The sequence below is a fragment of the Heterocephalus glaber genome, unplaced genomic scaffold (assembly GCF_053883595.1).
Source record: "Heterocephalus glaber isolate CG9 unplaced genomic scaffold, H.glaber_assembly_v1.0 deba00001457, whole genome shotgun sequence".
Taxonomy (NCBI): Eukaryota; Metazoa; Chordata; class Mammalia; order Rodentia; family Bathyergidae; genus Heterocephalus; species Heterocephalus glaber.
In genome coordinates this window covers 36,266,325-36,291,044 of record NW_028258305.1, presented here as the reverse complement: position 1 = coordinate 36,291,044, position 24,720 = coordinate 36,266,325, and the positions used below count along the sequence as shown (strand labels likewise).

The window sequence follows — 24,720 nt, the reverse complement described above, 5'->3', positions numbered from 1 at the left end:
TGGGAGACAAAAAAACAAAACCAGATCAGAGTAGACTAAAGACAGGATTATGAAATGTAATGTGGTTCGACCCCCGGTACCAAAAAAAAAAAAAAAAGAAAGAAAGAAATGTAATGTGGTACCCTGGATTGGATTCTATAATAGAAAAAAAGATATCAGTATAAATAGTGGTGAAATCAAACAGTCTGGAATTGCCAGTATTGACCAATTATTTTTAGTTTTTAACAAATTTGTCATGGTGCTGCGCTGTAGATCACTATGGCCAGGCCCTCTCGCCTCCTCCCACAGATGACCAGGGCCCGGCATGGAACGAGGAACATGCATCTTGTTCGCTTCCTCCTTCGGATGAGGCAGGGCCCCTCAGGAGGAAAAGAGGCAACAAGAGGGCATGGTGAAGCAAGGCCTGGCCAAGAAGAGGACTATCTTTCTTTCCGTGCATTCACCAGAGAACCATCAAGCATGATGTCCTGCAGACCCTAGCTGCTGTCCCTGTTCCAATCACAGGCTTCCCCTTTGACCTCCCCCTGCACTTCCCTTAGGTCTACACTATACAGAAACACGCTGCAGTTGCCAGCCAGACCTTTTCTCCCATCAGGAAGAAGGCTCCACCTGGCCCCAACTTTTTTCTTTTGCATCTCTTGGTCTTTGTTTTTTCTTAATCTTCCACCCAGATTTCTCACTCTGTGGACCCTTCAACCACACGGGCCCTGGCAGTAATGTAAGCAAGGTCCCTAGTTCGATCCCTGGTACCAAAAAACAAAACAAAAAAAAGATGTAAACATTAAGGGAAACAGAGTAAGAGATAAATATAAACTCCTTGCAACTTTTCACTAAATCTAAAATTATTCCAAAATAAAAAGGCTACTAACAGAAACATAACTAGCACAGAAATCACAGTTTTTAGAATAAGGGCCAATATCACCAACCTCCTCACTAAACCTACAGGTCACTGAGTACTGCAAAAAAATTTTTAAAAAGAAATTAGTGCTGTTTTCTACTACACTGGTCCTAACAACTGTTTAGAATCATTATTCATTTGTTAACGAAAACTTCATATTCCATAGGTGATTTTATATGCCAAAATCCCTATTAATAGAACAAAATATTTATATAAAGTATTTATTCATAAATATAATTATTACCTTTATTCATTCTTTTTTTTTCTTTTTTTAAATAAGAGACAAAAACAGCCACACTGCTAAGCAGCGGTAAAGTGCTCCAGTGCCCCCACGTCATACTCAAGTCAGCACAAAGCCCTCCCTAGCTGAGAAGCACCACAGTGTGAAGGAGGGCCTCACCACATGTGGCTGGGTGTCTCCAAGGAGACTGCACCTCAGCTGTCCCTGAGTGCCCCGCTGCACCTCCACTGAGACTGAAGTACCAGTGGAGGGTGGTCCTGGCGCCCTACACCTCCTCAGTGCGTGATCCTTGCGCAGGGTTGCATCCCTGAGCTCACCCAGCAGAGCCGGCACCTGCCCATCCTCCTAGGCAACACTGGTGCCCAGCTCTGCCAGCAGACGGTGGGTGGTCGTCGGCTTGGCCAGCAGGGCAACGAGGAGCTGGTGGATAGCCCTCAAGGGCAGCTCTCGCTGGGTGGTGTCCAGGACCATGGCCAGCATCCCATACCCCTCCTGGAAGAGCCTGGCCACCACCTCGAAGGGACGTGGTGCCTCCATCTGGGCGTCCAGGCCCTCTGCCAGCTCCTGGCTCCTCTGACCGAGGAGCATCTTGAGCCTCAGCTCATGCGCCTTCTGCTACAGCCACTCCTGCTCCCTGCACAGAAGGAAACAGGCTCTTCAGCCTTCTCCTCCAGCCACCCTAACAATGTCCAGGACACCACCATCTCCATCACTTCTGGCAAATCTAGGTGCTTTCTCTGCAGGGCTGTAAAGGAGTCGGCTTGGTTTTCCTGAACATCATCTTTTCTAACTGTGGTGTCTTCCTGACCATGCTTTTGTCGTGAATGGCAGAGAGGGCCAGGTAAGGTGGCACGGTGTGCACTCCAGCAAGGTGGACTTTAGGTCCCCTCCTCCCTATTCAGCTGCCATCTGTGGTGCCCTTGGGCAGGGGGCTGGCTCTGCTCACGCCGTCCATCACCTCTCCGCAGAGGGATCAGCACCAGGGGCCTTCTTGCCTGCTTTCCTCTTGTGCACTGTAGGTGGCAGACTCCACCACTCTCCCACCTTGTACTCTTCTTCCTCTGGCCCTGGAGCCAATGGGGGTGCTTGGCCCAGCCACAGAAGGCTTCCCTCCCTGCGCTGGGCCCCAGGACTCCCATTTCCCACCTTCCTCTCACAGGCCCAGCACTTCAAGGCTCTACTCATTACCTTGAATAACCAAAATCATTTTCTTCCATACATTCTTTTCACTCATTCATCAACTTATAATAAATTTATTTAACAAAATTGGCAAAATGCCTATGGTATTTAGTACCAGGGCTGTTTCTGGCTTAGAGGATATAATGGTTATCAGCCTACGTTCTCACGGTGCATATATACATTAGAGAAAGAGATACTCAATAAATAAACTAAACATGTCTAGGGAGGAAGAACAGGGAGTAAAATGGCTGTCAGGCAAGGAGTGAAGCATGTTGAAATAACCTGAAATAAAAATGTGCTAGGGCCGGGGATTTAGCTCAGTGGTTCCACCACCTGCCTCATTAGCGCCAAGGTCCCGAGTTCGATTCCCGGTACCAAAAAAAAAAAAAAGTGCTAGTGCTTCTTTGAAGGTTTCTTAAATTTAAGTTGTTATTGTTTGAATTAGAGTGTCAAAAGTATTTATTGCCAGGCTTGATAGCATATGCCTATAGTACTCAGGAGGCTGAGGCAGGAGAACCAGCCTGGGCAACACAGTGAATTCAAAGCCAACCTGAACTACATAGCAAGATCCTGTCTCTAAAAGGGGGAAAAATTACTTTGGGCACAATCAGTGACTTATTAGCAGAGTTAACAAACTACAGCAGTAGTCACTACATTCTTCACCACTACACACTTACCAAAATTAAAACAAAGCCAATTTCACTTAAGAATGCCCTTGATATAACTATAAATATTACACAATAAATCTCAATCCTTTTAATTCTTAAAATCCAACTTTTTCATGTTCTCCACACTGAAATGGATACCTCAAGGAAAAGGATTCATAAGACTGAGATGCAAAATGAACTGACCACCTTTTTATGGAATGTAATTTTTCCTCAAAGAACAAAATAACTGACAAATACCGGTTACTCAATCTTGGGTATTTGGCAACTATTTCCTCGAAAATGAACAGTGAGCCTGTCACATCAAGAAAAACAACTAAATCAGGTGTAATGGCCCATACGTGTAATCCCAACATTCAGAGGCCTGAGGCAAAAGGTTCACACCAAGCTCAAGACCAGCCCGATCTACATAATGAGCCTGTCTCAAAAACAAAACAAAACAAAACAAAAGCCAGCAGGAGAGAAGGGACAACAACCAACAATATTTCTTACTAATTATAAAATTCAAACTTTGAAAAAATTAGAATTTTGTGCACCCTGTTTTTACCACTATGGGTTTAACAGCTTCCCAAACCAAAAAGACTTTTTTGAGGAAAATGGTGTGATTCTTTGATAATGCATAATGTAATGTGTAAACATTTGGTATATCTGCATAACCCAAGGAACAAATATTTCCCAAATGACTAATGCATGGTATTTAAAAAATCTTGCATAGATAAAAGATCCAAAGTAAAGGACAGACCAACTTGTAGGAAAAAAAGAGAATTAAAACTTCATTAGGGCCGGGGATTTAGCTCAGTGGTTCCACCACCTGCCTCGCAAGCGCAAGATCCTGAGTTCAATCTCCGGTACCAAAAAAAAAAAAAAAATTCCCTGCTATGGTTTCAAATTCTACACTGTAATCAATCTTTAAGAAACTATGTTTAGGTATATACCATCTAGATTGTGTTGACAGATTCACAGGTGTACTAAACCCTGTGCAACTTAATACATGTTAGCTATATCCTAATAAAAACAATTAGAAATAGGAAACCATCACCTGTTTCGTTTCAGTGGGGCAAAAGATATCTACAATATCTGAAAAGTCTATTAAAACATTCTGCCCTTTTTCAAATTTGTATCTGTATAGGCCAGATTGTCTTAAAATGCTTCAAGCGAAACAATGTCACAAAGCAGTGAATGCAGTACCAGACATAAGAATTCAGCTGTTTTCTATTAAGCTAGAACATTTAAAGATATTTGCAAAATGTAATAAATGCCACCGTTCTCGTAATCCTTATCTGGGAAGACAATTATTTTCATTAAAAATGTCACTTATTTTAATAGACAATTAATTTATTTTTTTGTTGGTTGGCTGGTTGGCTGGCTGGCTTTCTGCTGCTGAGGAACCAATCCACAGGCCTCCTGTATGCTAAGCATTCATTTTATCACCTATAACCCCAGTCTATCGCCCCCCCCCCAGTACAGGGACTGAACCCAGGGCCTTCACACTGAGCTACATCCCCAGCCCTTTTGTTTTTTTCCCCCCTGAAACAAAGTTTCACTAAATCACTACATTACCCAGGTTAGGCTTAAATTTACATTGTTCCCACCATAGCCTCCCAGACCTACTTCTACTGTTAATTTGTTTTGTTTTATTTTGTTTGTTTTTTGAGACAGGGTCTTACTATATAGTTCAGGATGGCCTGGAACTCATGGTGATCCTCTTACCTCAGCATCCCAAGTGCTGGGCTTTAGGCATATGCCACCATGTCCAGCTTCTACTGTTAATTTGAAATGAATTAAAAGTAAAAATAAATTGCCCAGGTTAAGCTCAAACTTTTATTCTTCCTGCCTTAGCCTCTCAGACCACAGGGATTACAGACATGCACCACCACACCTGGCTCTAGTGTTACTTTTATATGAATTAAAAGTAAACATTTTGCCCAGAATGGTAGACTGTAACCTCAGCACTATCCTGTCATCTCGGAGGCTGACGCAAAAGTATCACCAGTTCAAAGCCAGCCAAGACTAAATAGTGAGATCCTCTCAGAAAAAAAAAAGTTCTTTTAACTTTCTCAGTTTATTTCTAAACTGGACAGCTACTGATAGATATAGCTGACAAAAACAAAACCTCTTTAGAGTTGTCAGTAATTTTGAAAGGTATAAAGAGATTCGGAGCCTGAAAAGTTTTGAAAATAACTGCTAGAAATCAAATTACATTTTATTTAGCTATGCACCTCTGGATCACCTCACTTGAAGAACAATAAGGAAGGAAAAAAGGGTCATAGGCAGAATTACTCTCTATGTTATAATGTGACAAGGTCTTCAATCAATATACTTGCTAAGTTCCAACAGGCGAAATGACACAAATGCTACTGAGCGCTGGGAAAGAAGCAATGGTGCGTGTGCTCACACTCTCTTGGATGTGCATAAACACTGCACAGACACTCAAGTTAGCAAAAACGGCCTCTAGGAGGGACAGGGGACACGGAACACAGGGAGACAGTATGAAGACGGCAGGGTGTGGTGGTGCACACCTGCAATCCCAGCACACTCAGGAAGCTGAGGCAGGAGGGTCACTGTGAGTTGGAAGCCAGCTGGGCTTCCAAAAAACAAAACCAGACAGAGTCTCGCCATGTAGCCCAGTCTCAAAAAACAAAACCAGAGCTGGGGATTTAGCTCAGTGGTTCCACCGTTTGCCTCGCAAGCACAAGGACCCAAGTTTGATCCCGGGTACCAAAACAAACAAACAAACAAAAGAACCCAAAAAAATACATGAAGCAATGAATCAATAAAACTAAAAGAAAACCAGACAAACCCACAATTACAGTTAGAAATTTCAACGCTGCTCTTAGGAACTAATAGAAATAATAAAATGCAAATCAACAAGAACATAGATTTAAATACAATAATCCAACTTAAACATTTACAGAGCATTCCAGCATACAATTAAAGAAAGCACACACTATTTCCAAATGAACATGGGAAATATTCACCAAAATAGACCATGGAATGAGCCTTAACACAAGTCTATTTTGAGTTGCTAAGGGCCAGGAAGAAAAACAGATGTAACATTTCCTAAACTTATTTGACCATAAATCCTTCATGCAAAAGTGCTATTGTTTCTCAGAACACTTTGGAAAAAGCTACTTGCACATCTTTAATATTTCTCCCTACCTCCTAAGCGTGTCTATCAGAATATGAGAACCTATAAAAATTTTCTTTTCTGTCCACCAGCTAGGATTTGTCAATTTTATATAGTAGATGGAAAATGTCCTAAAGCAAGAATAAGCTTAACATATTTGGAGAAAAGCAAGGACCCAGTTTAGTGGAATAGCAAAACTGAAAGGAAAAGTGGGAGGAGATTAAATCAAAAAGTTAAGCAGAGAGGGCCCGGGATTTAGTTCAGTGGCACCACGCCTGCCTCACAAGTGTAAGGTACTGAGTTCAATCCCTGGTACCAAAAAAAAAAAAGTTAAGCAGAAATCATAGCACATGAGATTTTGTATCTTAATAAGAAGCTTGAACATGATTCTGACTATGACGGGGCACTCTGAGAAGAGTATTAATCTGACCTGTACTTTCAAAAGATCTTTGCCTCTGTGAAAAATACAGGAAACTGGCAACAAGTAACAAGTTCTGGCAGTGACAGAAGAAATGGCCAAAGCCAGATGCTACGGCACAGAACTATAATCCCAATTCTCTGGAGGATGAGGCAGGGGAAATCACAAATTCAAACCCAGCATACATATACCTAGCAAGTTCAAGGCTATCCTGGACTACACCGTAATATCTTGTCTCAAGGGCAGATTTCTGGGAAGATGGTGGAGTGGTGAACAGCAGAGAAACAGTCTCTCCAAGATTTGCTGTCCAGACGCTGGAATATAGCAACATGAGGAAGAGAACGAAGTGGATTCCCCGCGAACCCAGTAAGGATCTGAAATGCAAATTGAAGCCCACTGGGAGCGTGAAGAGAGAGATGTCAACAAAGGAGGTTGGCAAGTGGTGCTTTCTCCCTGAGCCCCTGCTTTCAGCCTAAGAGGGGTGGCTCAAACCTGCAGACACATGGCAACTAGTGGCAACTCAAGAGGCCTCCATAGAGAAACACACCAGTGGAACAGAGCAGTAGATGCAGCAGTCTGCAGTGGCTGGTGTCATTTAGGTTCAGACGTCCCCCAGTAGAGGGCAACTGGCCAGTAGCCATCTTGGAGAGAGGCCAACTGAGCTCAGATCTCACAGCAGCTTCGGGCTGCCTCCACCTAGCAGCTCCCAGTGTCAGGGTGAGGCAGAACAGAGTTTAAGTCTGCAAGAGGGCAAGGAGTCAAGTTTGGGCCAGCAGGAGGCAGAGTATTGCAAGCTGAACAAAATGGGTTCCAGCCTCACAGTCAAAAAACAGCCTGAGCTTCAGAAGTAAAGGTACAGGCCTGCTGGATTACCCACTACCCTGCCGTAAATCTAAGGCTGGCTTGTTGGGATTACTCAACACAGATATGAACTCTGTCTGCCTCCTTTGTCTACCAGTGACAGCTGAGACATGCTTTGAAGTGAACTTTATTTTTTCTTATTTTTTTTCCTTTTCTCTCATTTTTGTTTTTTTTGTTAATTGTTGTTTTGTTGTTTCTAGTTTTGTTGTTCTGTTGTTCTTGTTTTTATTGCTTCTCTTTCCTACATACATCTTCTTTACCAGTTTCCCAAAGTTTATGTAATCTTCCTTTTTTCTCCAACTTTGCTTTTTTATCTCTTCCCCTTCTTTTTCTGTACTTTTTCCCCAACATTTTAAAAATTTTCTCCCGAGGGTAAAATCATCATACTGAGGGTATATGTACTATATACAGTTTTCTGTATAGATTTTCTGTACAGTTTTGTTATAAACCATGAATCTAGTTCATACAGTTAAAGGTGGCAAACTAATAGTTATCACAGTTTGACATGTTTTGACTGTGTTTGATGCTACTGTTATTGCTGACTGTACTATTTTAGCCAAGGTGACAATATTGTTCTAATCAGTTGTCCTTTCTGGTATGCCAAGACTTTGATTGCCTAAGGGTCATAAACAATACTATAGGCCAGTGCCAAAGAACCAAGTGCTAGGCTAAGTAGGCAGCAACTTCTCATTCCCAATGAATTGAAAAGGTAGGATCTTGCAAAAGACTCAAAACCCAAAAGCCAGCTTATACCTGGAAGACATCTATGAGAAGAGTCATTTCCTAAGGGTTCTAAATACTAGCAATAAAGCCATTTTCCATAAACAATTTACAAGCATCAACCCAGGAATTAAACTAAAAAAAAAAAAAAGAAAGAAAGAAAATGAAAAAATATTTAAGCAAGATGCAACCCCAAACTTCCAGCTCACCAAAGGCAAACCCAGGGGGCAATGAGGTGGAGCAATTCAAAACCCACCTAGGCTCTCTGAAATGGTAACAGTGGAAGTAACAAAGCGGATGAATGAGGCTCTAGAAAAAAATCAAATCAGAAATAGTTCCTTAGGGTCAGGGATTTAGCTCAGTGGTTCTGACGCCTGCCTCAAAAGCGCAAGGTCACGAGTTGGATCCCCAGTACCAAAAAAAAAAAGAAAAGAAATAGTTTCTCAGATAACTACAGAGATCGTGACCATAATGAAAGACATGGTGAGTGACTCTAGAGCTGTGAAAAAATAGAGCAGCTTAGAAAAATAATGGAAACCATGAACACCCAACATAGGAAAGAAATGGAATTCATGAAAGAGATTCAAACAGATATTCAGGAGATTAAAAATTCCATTGAAAGTATAAGCAGCAGAATAACCCAATAAGAGGACAGAATATCAGACATAGAAGACAAGAATGCAGTTATCGATCGTGAAAAGATTCTGTCTCAAAAAGAGACAGAGACAGAGACAGAGAGAGAGAAAGAAGAGGAGGAGAGAGGAGGGGAGGGAAAGAGAGGGAAGGGAGAAAGGAAGAAAGAAAGGAGAAAATAAGGAAAGAAGGGAAGGGAGGGGAGGGCAGTGCAGGGATAAGACCAGGGTGGCAAAACTTACATATGTTTTGTCAAAGAAAAATGCCCAAAATCTATATGAACTGTGTTGAAATGAGATACTTAATCTTTCTCTTTATAGTATCTCTAATTCCCCAAACTCGGGCCGGGGATTTAGCTCAGTGGTTCTGAGGCTGCCTCGCAAGCACAAGGTCCCGAGTTCAATCCCCAGTACCAAAAAAAAAAAAAAAAAAAAGAATAATTCCCCAATCTCTTCATGTGAGAAATGTGCTAAGCCTCATCACTGAAGTCATCTTTTTATCTAACTAATCTTACTCCCATGGTGACTTCACCCAAACACATGGCTTTATCATCTACATCATAATTCCTAATTTTATCTCTCCATTTTAGACCTTTCCCCTAAACTCCAGACTCACATATCCACTGAATTATGTAGTAAACAAACCAAAATTTAGTTCCTAACTTTCCCCCTCCAAATTTGTGCCTCTTAAAGTCTTTCCTATTTCAGATAACAGTAACTCCATCCCTACAACTCCTCAAGGAACAAACTTAAGAGGTATCTGTGACTCCTCTCTTTCTCTCTTATTCCATTTCAAGTATATCAACAGATTCCCTCAGCTCTACCTTCAAAATATATCCAGAAACCAACCATTTCTCCCATCTCCACTAGTATCACTATCATCTGTCACTTGGATTGCTTTCCTCCTACCTGGTCTCCCTGGTTCTACATTTGGCACTGCCTTTACCTCTTCTCAACCTTAGTCTACTCTTCACACAACAGCCAAGTGACTATAAAATCTATAAAACCTTCCAATGACTATCTCCCTCAGGTCAAAGGTCACTCAGTGCCTAAGACTTAATATCATCTGACCACAGCCATGTGTGCCGACGCTCTAGCCACCTGACTCATCACACTACTCCATCCAGATACAAGTTTCATCTCCTTGCTGTTCCTCAAACACTCTATGTCCCTTCCACCCTGAGAATCTATGAACCCGCTATACTCCCTTACCTAAAACTATCCATTCCCAGATAATCTGCAAGACTTTTTATTCTTTCATCTAATTCAATTCTTCACTCAAATATAATCTTAGTGAAGTCTTCCCTTTCCATGATATTTAATATTGCAACCTCTACCACATTACCACCCCAGCCCGTAGTATTCCCTGTATGCCAGCCCTGCTTAGTTATTCTCCACAGCACTTTCCTCCATCTAGCATATTACACTATATTTTACCTATTTACTTCATTTATTGTCTGTCTCCCCCAGTTAGAATGTAAACCCTGGGAATGTCTGTCATACACCTCTAATCCCTAAAGCAGTACATTTCATAAAGTAAAAGTCAATTTGTTCATTATTGAATCACTTAATGTTAAATAAAGCCTCCTCAAAAGTGCCAAGCTTATTAGGCCCAATTCAACCTCTAAGACTAGTCTAATTAAAATATACCAGTTTACTTTTAAATAAAAAGAATAACACTCTTATTATATTAATACCATTCAATACTTGTGTTTTCGTTATGCTTTTTTATTTTATAATCCAAGACATTCACATGACAATTATAAAGATGCTTATTGATTCCACATAGCTTGAACTTCTCCCTTTTGCTGCACAGGGTGGCACATACCTATAATCCCATCATTCTGGGAGGCTGAGGCAGGAGGATTGCAAGTTTGAGACTAGCCTGGGTGACTTATCAAGACCCTGTGTCAAAATAAAAAAGGGCTAGGGCCAGGGATTCAGCTCAGTGGTTCCGCCACCTGCCTTGTAAGCGCAAGGTCCTGAGTTTGAGCCCCGGTACCCCAAAAAAATAAATAAATAATTTAAAAGGACTGGGCATGTAGCTCAGTGTGAAAACTCGATCCAATCCCCAGTGCCGTAAGAAAAAAAGAAAAGAACAAACCTTCTTATTCTCTTTATTCTTGCTTCAGTTACAAGAAGTCCAAACTTTAAAATCTTAGCTATACCATTTACTAGTACTATGCCTCAGGCAATGAACCCTCCTCCAAGTCTTAGTTTCTCATCTATAAAATGACAGGATAGGGCTGGATCAAAGTCCTGCTTGTCTTACTCTATACCTAATCATAGGATTATTACAAAAATCAAAACTATTCAATAAAATGCTTTATAAGCAATAAATGATATGTACAAGTTAAATGTTCACACGGTAGTTTAGGGAAAAATCTGAAATAAGACAGAAAAATTTCTGCATTTGGGCAGCATCTCACCATACTTCCCTGCCCATAATACTAAACTCTAGTTTTAGAGTCAGACTGGCTCTTCCACTTACTTGTCATACCTTAAAGAAGTTACTCAACCTCTTGAGTCATTATTTCCACATACATAAATGGTGATAATAGCCACACTGTAGCATTCTTTTGAAGATCAGCCATTACATAGCAGTGGTGGCAAACCTATGGCATGTATGCCGCAGCTGTCTGTATCACCGAAAACTCCAAAATGTTCACCATCACTGTTATATACATTTGTATAAAATGTACCTACAGAATACATTTAATGAAAAACATTTTTATTTTTTGCCATTTTCATCTTCTTCAAATGGACAAAACTCAAAAAGTAGACCACACACACATGATGGAGGCAAGAAGGACCTGATTTTGACCTACAGATTGTATGTGAAGGACAAGAAGGAAAATGAGAACTAGCAGTAAACAAGTAGCATCAACAGTTAGTCTACTGAATCTGTCTTTTCCTTCTTGCCTTTCTCCAAGGTAAAATAACAGGATAAAATGCAAAGAAAAATCAGCATATAGAAAACCGTATTTAGGGCTGGGGATTTAGTTCAGTGGTTCCTTGCCTGCCTCACAAGAGCAAGGTCCTGAGTTCAATCCCTGGTACCACAAAAAAAAAAAAGGAAAACCATATTTAATAACCTGAAAGAATTCACTTTAAAATTAAATATATATTGGGCCAGGGATTTAGCTCAATGTGCCACCACTTGCCTCACAAGTGCAAGGTTCTGAGTTCGATCCCGGTACCAAAAAAAAAAATTTAATTTAATTAAATATATATAAATAATAAATAAAATTATATAATCAGTTCAAAGAACATTTTATTAATCAAAATATCTCACACATCAATATATTTTACTTTTACACTCTAAAACTCAAAGTACATGCCAAAAAAAATTAAGTAGTGGTTACCCAAGTACAGAACCCTGATATAATTTTATTAAATATGTTAAGAAACAGCAGTGGCAAACAACTGTAACCTCAGCTACTCAGGAGGCTGAGCCAGGAGGATTTCAAGTTCTCAGCTAGCCTAAGACCCTGTCTCAAAATTAAAAATAAAAAGGGCCAGGGATATGGCTCAGTGGTTAACCTGCCCTAAGTTCAATCCCTTGTACCTCAAAAAAAATTCAGCAGACTGAAGGAAAACAACATAAACCACATAAAGAGAAAACCTGCATTTAAGATATCTATCAGCCAGGCATGGTGGTGCACAGTTGTAATCCCAGCACTTGGGAGGCTGAGGCAGGAGGATCACCATAAGTTCAAGGCGAGCCTCGGCTATACACAGTGAGTTGGAAGGCCCTCCTGAAGTACATAGTGAGACCCTGTCGCAAAACACAACCCCCCCAAAAAAGATATATAGCATATAAACACTTCAAAAATGTTCTTTGAAATCTTTAGACTTTGATAAATCCTCAATTCCATGACACTATCAATTATGAGATGCATTACCGATTTTCCGAGAGAAAAAAGCAATCCTCCATATTAAGTATTCACTTGTAAAACAGACAATTACACATTATTTCAGAAAACACTGAAATGTAATGCGTCCTTCTGGGATTCGGAAAATGTTCTATTTCTTAATCTCAGAACTGGTTACGTAAGGTATATTAAGTGTGAATATTCACCATAGTGTACACCTGATTTGCATATATTTTCTTTTTTAATTTTTTTAATAAAGTTTATTTTATTTTATCCCATCCCCCCAACCCCCTCCCCTATGTATAAAAGCTCTGGATTTGCATATATTTTCTACACCTATGTTTACTTTTTAAAATGTAATGTAATGCTGCTGAGATTAATCAGATATCTAAATATGAAAGGTAGAAAGACAGAGCTCTTACGGAAAAAAAAAGGAAAGTAACTTCATTCATTGAGCTAAGTAGAGATGTCATTACAAAAAAAAACTACAGCCAGGCATGGTGGTGCATGCCTGTAATCCCAGCACTCTCAGAGGCTGAGACAGGAGGACAGCCTGAGGTTTTTTTTGTTTTGTTTTGTTTTGTTTTTTTTCTGTGCTGGGAATCGAACTCTCGAACTCAGGACCTTGCACTTGCGAGGCAGGTGCTGGAACCACTGAGCTAAATCCCCAGGCCATGGACAGCCTGAGTTTGAGGCCAGCCTGGGCTACTCAAGAAGTTCAAGGCCAGCCTGTATTACAACAAGAGACCCTGTCTCAAAAAAAAAACACTAGCCATTTGATAAACTCAACTTCTCTAAAACGAATAACCTTATAGGTTATATAAAAAAACATTAGCACATATAAAAACATTACAACTCAATATGAAAAAAGCAAACAGCCCAACCGAAAAAAGGGCAAGCTGGGTGTGGTGGCTAACACCTATAATTCCAGCACTGGGGAGGCTGAAGCAGGAGGATTACCATGAGTTCAAGGCCAGATTGAGCTACGTAGCAAATTCCCAGCCAGCCTGAACTACAAAGCAAGACCCTGTCTCAAAATTTAAAACAAGAAAAAAAGCAGGAATAGAATTAAACTGTGGTATATTCACACAACAGAATATAGCATGAGAATGAACAACCTGGATTAACAGCATAACATGGATTAATCTCACAAATGAGTACACAAAGGAAACTCAAAGAATATGTAAATGATTTCACTTACACAGAATTCAAAAACAGACAAAAGTTTTCTATAAGAAACTTGAGAGAGAGGTGGAGTTCTGGTGCTAATAAATGTCTTGGGCTGAGTGCTGATCACATGAATGTGTTTATTTTGTAAAAATTCACCTAGCTATACACGTTTCTATCTGCATATCGTACATTTTTAAGATTTTACATTAAATGGGCCCCTGGGCCAGGGATGTAGCTCAGTGGCACTGTGCCTGCCTGGCAAGCACAAGGTCCTGAGTTCAATGCCTGGTACCAAAAAGAAAAAAAAGTGTCAAATAAATAAACAAATGGGCCCCAAATGGGTGTATTAGGTGTTCTAGTCCTTTCCTACCACCCATACTACGCTGAGACTTGACTGACAGTAGATCTAGCTACCTCTGTGGTGGTGAGCCTATGGCACATATGCATGCCCCAGAGGGCTGTTTATTACTGAAACCTTTAAAAGGTTCGCCATCCTTGCCCTACATCCCCACTGCTCCTCAGGAGTTAAACATCAATATCTTTGTGCATATGCTACCAACACTGATCCTCATTAATTATCTACTACTATACATACCAAGCACTTTTAACATTTATTTATTTAAATACTGTTATGTTCAAAACTATGCTGAGTATTTAGGGTATAAAAAATGAGTATAACACAGTCCCCAGCTTCTAGGAATTCACATATACAGATAGTAAGGGAAATGTATAGAGATATACACAGGGTATTACAGGCTCATAAAGGAATATCAAACAGTGTGGGGGAGGCAAGTCATCAGGGTTCAGTTTCTTAGACTCCCTGTAACACGTAAGTCTTTAAAAGATGAACAGGACGGGCCAGGGATTTAGCTCAGTGGTTTCGGCGCCTGCCTTGCAAGCACAAGGTCCTGAGTTTGATCACCAGTACCAAAAAAAAAAAAGATGAACAGGAATTACCTTGGCAAAGAGCTTGTCAACAGAGGGAACAGCCTGAGCAAACAGAAGGCAGTAAGAAACAGAATGATACATTTAAAGAAAAAACGAACACCTGCCAGATGTTGCTTAAGGTTAGTGAAATCAAGAACTGGAATGGGGTGGGGGAAGCCATTCAGAGACAGGAAGATATCAAGTTATGAAAGGACAGAGTTTATACAAAAGGCAAGATGGAACAGGGCAGAAATGATCAAAAGAATATTCAATCAATAGATTATTCAGACAGCAATGCACAGAAGATAAAGCTGGCAGAAAGAAGTCTGGTTATAAGCCAGGCTCAGCAGCCCATGCCTGTAATCCCAGCTACTCAGAAGGCTGAGGATGGAGGATGTCAAGTCCAGCCTGGACAACACAGCAAGACTCTGCCTTAAAATAAAAAAAGGAAGGGCTGGGGATTTAGCTCAGTGGTTCTGCCACCAGCTTCACAAGCCAAGGTCCCAAGTTCAATCCCCAGTACCGAAAAAAAGAAAAAAGAAAGAAAGAGGCAGGACTAGTGTAAAGGGCTTGCCTAACATGCTCAGAGGCCTAGGTTCAATTCCCAGCACTGCGGGGGGGGGGGGGGGGGGGGGGGGGTAGTAGTCTGGTTAGGAGACAGTTGTAAATGTTCTGACAAAAAACAATAAAGGACCTGAAATAATGGAAGCTACACCAAATCTTAAGAAAACAGACTACAGGTACAGTCTACTACTCGTCACAATCTTAGAATTACTAATCTACACTAGAGGTCAGAAAACTTTTTCTATAAAGAGCCAAATAATAAATAGTTCAGGCTTTATGTTCTACATATGGTCTCTATTACATCTGTTTTTCTTTGTTCTTTAAACAATCCTTTAAAAATTAAACCTATACTTAGCTAGGGAACCATTTAAAATGACAAAATAAAATGCCATAAGCTGGATTTGGTATGTGAGCCACAGTTTGCTGATCCCTGCTAGGCACAGGTAAAGTGAAGATTAACCTTCTTATGAGATTAATTTTCCTAAAATGCTACTTGCACAGTTATTAGTTCCCTACTCTAAAATCTCCATTGTTCCTCTCTGCCCAATGAGTAAATCCAATCCCTATGACGCCTAGCATCCATGGTATCTATACTCTAGTTCCAACCTACTAGTCTAGGCTCATGAACCATATACATCAGAACCTTCCACTCTTACTAAATTGAATTACTTATATTTCCCTATATGTCTTTGTGAAATTTCTCAAACCAGTTCCTTCCCCAGGTCCAAACTTACCAAAACACCCTTCCTTCAAAGCACAATTCAAATCCTACTTTAAACTGATTTCACCTTTCTCAAAACTCCTAAAGAGCACTATCTCAATTTATCTAATTCAATTTATCTATATTCCTTATGGGGAGGCAACAATTTATACTACTGTCTATTGATGAATGTAGCATACAAGGGGCAGTAAATAAAATAGTATGTGTGCATATATGTACACACTTTTTTCTCAAATAGCTAGATATCTAAAAGTAAATAGGGTTTCAATCTTATTTCTCTCAATAGTTGAACACTTTAATTCTATGGACACAACTTGAACACTGCAAGAAACAAAGAATGACAGTCCACAAACACGTCTTTCCTATTCTTCACATTTTTAGGATTAGTTACTAGACCAATCCAAAGTTCACTTAATTATAGGTTTGGTTTTTTGTTTTGTTTTGAGACAGGGTCTTATTAAATTGCCCATGCTGGGCTCAAACTTTCCATCCTCCTGCCTTACACACACACACACACACACACACACACACCGACCCTGTGCTGGCATTACAGGCATGAGCCACAGCACCTGGCTTACTTTTTTTTTTTTTTACTTCATATATTTTTGAAATACAAAGAAGCTTTTACAGTGACATTGCTTTAAATTTCCCCTTAAATTCTTCAACTATTACTCAAGTTTAAAAGCTCTTACAAGCCAGGCATGGTGGTGCACATGTAGTCCCAGCACTTGGGAGGCTGAGGCAGGGAGACTACAGTGACTTTGAGACCAGCCTGGTCTACATAGTGAGTTTAAGCCCAACCTGAACTACATAATGAGACCTCGTCTCAAAAAATAAATAAATAAATAAACAAAATAAAACAAAAACTCTTTCAAGTGTACACCCCCAAAAAGTCACAGTCTGAATTTTAGTAATAAGGTTCTTCTGTAAGACAGTTCACAGTGCCAAAATGGCATTACTGAGTGCATTCATTACTTAACAATACAAGAATTCCTTTTTTTTTTTAGAATTCTTAATATTACATAAAAGTTTTAAGGCAATAATCCATCTTAGTTCACTGTTGATAAATAACTATAATCACAGGATTTTCTGAGCTAAAGCTAATCTTATATTTACGAACATATACTGAAATTTAAGTCCAAAGTGTGAGCTATTACCAATTTTACTACCCAAAGAATGTTCAAGAATCTATAAAAATTCCTCAGAATACTTGCCCACATTCCAAGACAAACTATAACAAAACTTTAAAACACTTCAGCTGTAAATAGAGCTCAGTGACAGAACATTTGCCTACATTAGCCAGGCCCTGAGTTCAATCTCCAGTACCACAAAAAAATTAAAAAATAAGCTGAAAACAGACTTTTTTACTCTAATTTTCAACACACTGGAGAAAAAGCTTGTTTACAATCTAGAAAGGGCATTATTATTCATTGATATTAATAACTGATTAGAAGACAAACCCAGGAGCCAAGGACTCCCAGTTTTCAATTCCTGTTCTACCACCGCCGGCTTAGTTCTTGGATTCTCTACATGTTTCTCCATACATTGAACAAGAAGAGCTGAATTGACATTCTCAGGCTGTAAGACCTGATTGTTTATGGAGTACACTTTAGGACCATGAAGGAAAGCCACTGTAACCATAAAATGCCATATTTGCTTAATCCAAAACGACAGCTACCTGTTAGCAGTAGTTGCAAATCCAGACATCACAATTCTTTTGTATCCTACAGCAAATGTTAGGAAGGTTCATGTATTACTAGTAAGCTGGTTTAACAACTTCCGAGAAAAGAATTTTTCTTCTAATCTTTGTTTTCTCAAAAACCATGCCATTGTCCAATCCAACCTTTTGCTAAGAGAAACATAATCCGACTCATATTAAGAAATTAGCTCTAGATATTAATAACCCCACACCAAATCAATGAAGACGATCAGGAATCACAGAGGAACCTTCATTGTTAACATACCAAAAATGTGATCCCAGAAAAGTCATTATAACAAAGTTTTATTAAAAGATAAGCGCCCACACTTTCTTATATTTAAAAAAACAAACAAACTCTAAAAGGTCTTTAGGTAGTAGACATGACAAAATTCGTTCAAAACCTGAACTAATTCACTAGGTAGCTCCAGTACCTGCTTGGTGCTGAGCGACAAGAGAGACTGGAGAGGCCACTCAGGAAAAGTGCTGATGCCGTCTCCAGCTGCCCCTGAATGACAGTAACAATGCAAACACTGACAAAAGAACTGGGAGGACACCCAAGTCCCTGCCTGGCAGTACTTCTTCCATACAAAGCGACAAATTCCCTGACAGTTCTCGCGGGCGGAGACCTCCAGTCTACTGGCTAACGTGAGAAAGTACTGCCCTCCGGTCCTCGCGGGACGCAGAGCACCGCGGCGGAGAGGGGAGACGCGGCCAGTCCCCCAAGTGCCGGGGACTCGAGAGACTTCCTCTCGGGCTCCGGGCGGCGCGGAGGCTCCAACCTTTCCAGGACAGTGGCCGGCCGGGCCCGCGAGCCGGGCAGGCCACAAGTGGACTCGGCCGGAGCCCGTCCTGCGCCCGGGTGGGGGCGGCACAGCAGCCGGCCAGCTCCCTCCCCACGCGGTCCACGCCCCGGTCCCGCCCGCGGGCCGGGCTGCAGACCTCGGCCGGCGGGGCGGCCTGGGGCCCTACCTGAGGCTGTATACCAGCTCCCGGCGTGACTGGCTTCCCGGCAGACCACTCGGTTGGACATCTTGGTGCCTGTGCCGCCTATGGTGCACGAGGATGAATGAGGAGGAGGCGGAGGAGGAGGCGGCGGCAGCGGCGGGAGCGGCCCGGCCCAGGAGGAGGAGGAAGAAGAGGAGGAGGCGGCCCAGGAGAAGGAGATGGCAGCCGGGGCGGTGGCAGCAACAATCACCATAAACTCCGGTGGCCGCCGGAAGACGGGGCCCGCGGCGGCCTCACCCGAGCCGAAAGCCTGGCCCGGCCCGGAGTCGCCGCTGCTCCCAGCCGGGGCTGGATCCGCCGAGCCGCCCCCACGGACCCCTCCCCGCCCGGCCGGCCGCCCGAGCCTCCCAGCCTCCGCTGGTGACCCCACCCCGTGACTCCGCGCCCGCCCCGCCCCCGCCCCGCGGGGCTCCCCGCACCCACCCCGCCCCGCCCCCACCCCGGCGGGGCCTCTGCCGCCCGCTGGCCCCGCCCCGCGGCACCTCCCGCCGCGCGGCGAGGCTATCAGCGGACACGGACAGGCCGCACAGCTTCCGGGGTCGGGCCTCCCCGCGAGGAGGCACGGCAGCCTCAGCTCCGCGCGCACAAAGCCCAGGGCCGGGGCCTGAACCGGGGAAGGCAACCCCAGAGCCGCGGACGCCGCCTTACTCGCCACTCTCACGGGTCCGGCCCACTGAGCATGCCCAGCACCGCTGCGGGGCCCGCCGAGGAGCCGAACGTGCGCGCTCCGCTCTCCAGGCTTTAGCGCCAGCAGAAGCTGGGGGCTGGGCGCGGGCGGCAGGACGCAGCCGCGAGGCAGCCCCTTCGCCCAGCCTGCTCCCTTCCCGGAGCACGCAGCCGCGCCTCTGCCCAAGTCCGGCCTTTCCCGGTCGTTGCGCGTCCTCGCTGGGCTCGCACCCTCACGGCTTCCCCTAGGTGTGCGCGTCTGCGGCCGCGCCGCCGGGAAGTTCGCTTGTACAAGCGGGCACATGGTAGTGTGGCCGCGACCATGCAAGTGAAGTTTTTGCTTCTCAGCGTCACCTTTACCACTGTAAACGTTTGTTTCATGTTACATTTATGTAGGTGCATGCCTTGTCTTCCTAACTAAAGCGCAATAGAGCTAGCCTCAGTAATTCCCAACTGTAAAATGGGGATAACACTCAAGCACTGTACCTAGGACTGTAAGAGTTAATGTAAAAGGCCTGCAAGGTGGGCATACAAGTGTGTCACCCTTCACTTATGTCTTAGATATGCCAGTACTCCCCGTGTCAGTAACAAAGAATTCCTTTAGCTGGGCGTGGTAGCTTAGGCCGGGAATCCTAGCTACTCTGGAGGATGAAAGCAAGAGACCAGACTGGGCAACTTAGTGAGACCATGTCTCAAAATTTAAACAAAAAGGCTGGGGGTGCAGCTTAGTGGTAAATGGGGGGGGGGGCCTATAAATGTGGTAGAATCGCCCCAGAGAACCTTGGACCTCCAAGAAGTGTTACTGTTGTGAAGTGCATCATTGTCCAAAACAGATGAGAGAGAAAGTTGCATATCTTCAAAAATAAATAAAACATTTAGGGCTGTAAAAACCATAAACTATTTTTATCCTAGTTTCATACTAAACTTCCCTGGTAAGAGTCCAAAGTACATGACTGGCTAAGATTCCAAGATTAGGTTTCCCTAATGCCATTCTAATGCACTGTACTTCTCTAAGACTTTTTAAGGCATAATTCCGTTCCTTCTCCCACCTTTTCTAGCTTTAGAGCCCAGATTTTCCAACAACTGAGTTAAACCCTTTAGTGGGCCCTTAAGTGATACACTAAAGCCAAGTATAACTGTAACACTTCTGACTTTCACACCTTTTTCTTCAGTTATTAAGACTAAAATGTCCACTGATTGTATATGTTTCATAACTCGAATTTTACCCTCTCCACCACTAACCTGACAAAATAATAAGCAGGAGGAAAAAAATGGAGTTACAGTACCTAATAGCCAAAGCCACTTCTGGAACAGAAAAGGACTGCAGCTCTAATGCCATGGTACTCTTTCCAAAATTCAGGCTAACTAATGAAAAGGTAAACTTTTCATTGTAAATTGCAAGCACTGATATGGTGACGACTCTTGTGGTTAATTATTTTTTATTTTGTTTCTATAGGGGGATATAGAATGGACAAAAAAAACTTCACATTTCAAGCCTTCATTTTCTCATCTGGCAAATACAAATAGCAGTAATATCACACATCCTTGCTGTGAGAATCATTAAAGTATATGAAAACAGTTTACAAGCTGTTCTTTATATACTGTATATTTATTATCCCCTGCTCCTTAGCAACAATCCTAGATTTCATTCCAAACTACTAATTGTACTCAAAATTATTTTCCTTCCCTGTTACATGCTCAGCCAAACTCTTTCTTAATAATCTTCTGCAAAGGCCACAATGCCAAAGGAAATGAAAGGTTAGAGGATCTTCTGTTAATCTGCAGAATGCGCTTAACATATTCTACCCATTACTTCCTGTCTTATTCAAGCATAGATTCTTGAAAGAAATAAATTGAAACCATTCACTTACCCACCTCCCCTAAATTAAGAAAGATTTATATAATGCAAAATACTCTGTATTCCAGGAGAAGCTTATTTGGCTGTCTTGTACAATTCTCATGTTATTATCAACAATTTTTATTGTATCCAGCTGTGATTTGAGTATGACATTTTATAAACATTGTAGTAGAAGGATGAAATCTTCATTCATAGAGTCCTTATGAAATCCCTCAAGAAATAAGGAATTACAAGGCCCAGAACCCAACATTAATCCACATGTCTTCTAAAACAGTATGTCTGAGGGTGGAGGGGGTGAAGGGCACACAGGTAATGGGGAAAAAAATAAGAACCAAGATACATCATGTACGGGTACAAGCACCCAATAATAAATGTAAAGGTATTGTATACCTAAAATGTACCAACAAAAGAATTTTAAAAATAAAAAAACAATATGTCTGATATTCACCACAGCAGCCTACACTAGCAAAAAACTGAAAAAAAAAAATAATCACAACACCCATCAATATAAGATTCATTCAATTAGGAGGATATACGTATGCCCCTGTTAAAAGAATAAGGTGATACACATGGTGAATTCGAGGCCAGCCTGGGCTACACAGTGAGTTCAGGACCAGCCAGAACTACAAAGCGAGACCCTGCCTCAAAACAAACAAACAAACAAAAAAAAGAATAAGGTGATATAATATACTGTACTGGTATACAAAAAGCTTCAAAATGTAGAATGTGTAAAGTATACTACCACCTATACCAAAACATACCTAATTTATTTACATCTTCAGGCTTGTTTTTGAACCTACACAGCAATATTAAATTGACTATTTAGATTTTACTTATCCACAGTTGACAGCCTTAGGAGCCCTATACCACTGAAAGCCCTATGGATAAGAAAAACATTCTACAATGAAACCACAATGTTTTGAACAAATCGAGATTTAAGAGTTCAGCATAGAGACGCTATTTTGATTTCAATTAAAACTAGTGCTCTAAGGGGTGGGAATTTAGCTCAGTGGTGCCGCCACCTGCCACATGCCTCGAAAGTGCAAGGTCCCAAGTTTGATCCCCAGTACCAAAAAAAAACTAGTGCTAACCTAAAATCAGTCAACTTTGCTCCTTTCTACTGTAGGAACAAAACTTAAGTGACATTTATTAAATACTGTATAGCTGACACTTGACTAAGTACTTCATATATTAAGTGATTTCTTTTTTTTTTTTTGGTACCGGGGATAGAACTCGGGTCCTTGCGCTTGCACAGCAGGCGACAAAACCACTGAGCTAAATCCCTGGCTATTAAGTGATTTCTTTATGATGAAAATGTATGCATTTCCAATGTACTGAAATGAAATGTTGTACATAAAACTTTTTTCATATTTATTTAGGTTTCCCAGAAGTGAAATAAACAAGATAAAAGATATCTTTTTTAAAAGCTGACAAGTTTTTTAAAGAGACAATCATTCATTACCAACTGCCCTTTTTAATCTCCAGTGGCCTATTTTTCATTATCATATTACTTTTCTTCTTTGTTAATTTACATTTAGAGAGTTTTTAACAAGTAAATTGTTACACTTAAAAGTTTTTGTTTTATTTCTACTGTTTGATAGTATGTGTCAGTCTTTCAACTTGGTAATGTCTTTTTTGAATCTAGTCCAGGAAAATATCTGGGTAAAATGTTTTATTCTGTTCCTACAAGTATTTAGTCATGTTTCTAAGAGAAGCTATTAATCTTAAAATCTCACTGTACCTCATAAATGAGATTTACACAAGGTTCAGTATTCTTCCTCTATAACCTCATCAGAATTACAGATGATCTCTTTCTAACCAAACTTTTTTTCTTTTTTTCTATTCATGGTGTCTATTTCCTCTAGGAATTTATTCCTGATTTACCCTACTGGTCCTCTCACTAACCTAACCGTCAACAGAATTCAAGAACTCACACACAAAAGAAACAACTCACCCTTAGAGAATAGAGGCAATTTTATTCTATTTTTGCATTTGTTTACTAAACAATATTTTCTCCATTAAGTGGTCAACAGATAGGAATTGTTTATATACTACCGTTGCTGGGTACACATAAAATACTCCCTACCAAATTATAGAAGCTTTTAAACCAACTTCTATGTAACCAACCTACTGGAAGAAGTGATATTCTCCCTTCCCTCAGTATAATACATTGAGTATTGCCAACCATAAACTAAACCCTTGAAGCTGGTAGACTACACTCAATTTTAAGAAACTTATACATTTGCACTGTCCTTCCAAGTGGTATGCATGCCTAATGAGGATCAATCATGTTCTGCAACTTATTTCTACCAACTGTACTAGATACTGCCATCACATGATTAACTACCACATAAATGAATGAAATATAAACATAATCCAAAAGGATTGCTATGCTCTGAATGTTGTGGTCCCAAAACATTTCATGCTGAACTCCTGATCACCAGATCTAATGATGACATTAGAAATATGGGGACTTTCAGAGGTGATTAGGTCATTTCACAAATGGGATTAATGCCCTTATAAGAGACCCCAGATAGCAAGCTTGTCCTTTTTACCACATGAGAACACAGCTCTGTGTGCCATCTGTACACCACTGCAGATCAAGTCTTCACCAGACTATCTTGATCTTGGGTTTCCCAGCCTCCAGAACTGTAAGAAATAATTGTTTTTTATAAGCCACTCAGTCTACGTTTCTTTGTTATAGCAGCCCAAAAGGATTAAGACAAGGTGTTTGTACAGGTTAGTCTGAAAGCTGTGGACTCAGTAAAAACAAATTAGATACAGACAAGATGAAGACTGGAGAAAAAATAAATATAACATTCTACAAACTACATGTGTAAAATCTTCCAAAATCTTTGAAACAAAGTCAGAGATCATACATTATTGATATGGTTTATGGAAGATAATACAGACTTCTAATCAAAGAACCCACTTCCAAAGAAAAAACAGAAATCAAGATATTACTAGATTTTCTTTCTTTTTTTTTTCTTTTGAGACAGGGTCTTACTATGCAGTTGAGGCTGGCCTTGAGCTCACTATGTAGTCCAGGTTGCTTTTCCTCCAAAGAAAAATCATAGGCATACCTGAGAAGTAATAGTATTAAACTAGGTTTGACTCACTGGCCCAAACTCAGTCCTCTGTAACCTTGAGCAAGTTAAGCAAATCTAAATGTTTCCTTATCTAAAAATGATATATCGAAATTAAACCTACCTCTGGCTTTCAGGTGTAGTTCACTGATAGTGAGTGTACTTAGCATGTATGATGCCTTGGGTTTAATCCCCATTACCACAAAAATAAAAGAAATCTACTTCCAACTTTGAGAGGTGATGAATACAAATACATTTATTTATGGCCTTGATAGTGGTTATAGTTTCACTAGTATATACCTATTCTGAAACTCACCAGCTTGTAAATACTATATACAGCTTTTTACATGTAAATCATACATAATATTTTAACATACCAATAATATTTTAATAAATAAAGTGGGTATA

General features: G+C 41.0%; 1 protein-coding gene across 5 annotated transcripts in view; it reads right to left on the bottom strand.

The window, feature by feature from the left end:
• Nucleotides 1-24,720, bottom strand: part of Memo1 (mediator of cell motility 1) — a 128,565-nt gene that overhangs the window by 101,917 nt on the left and 1,928 nt on the right. For 3 of the 5 annotated variants that reach the window (XR_015453203.1, XM_021253698.2, XM_087216495.1), the window contains 2 exons: nucleotides 19,351-23,875; nucleotides 18,667-18,744 (listed from right to left, as the gene is read on the bottom strand). Coding sequence is in view for 4 of the 5 variants with exons in the window: in XM_021253698.2 (XP_021109357.2) it covers nucleotides 18,667-18,744; nucleotides 19,351-19,672 (400 nt within the window). In the remaining variant the exon portion in view is untranslated. Of the gene's footprint in view, nucleotides 1-18,666; nucleotides 19,112-19,350; nucleotides 23,876-24,720 lie in introns of those variants that run through there. The other 2 variants (XM_087216496.1, XM_021253697.2) reach the window with 2 other exon arrangements.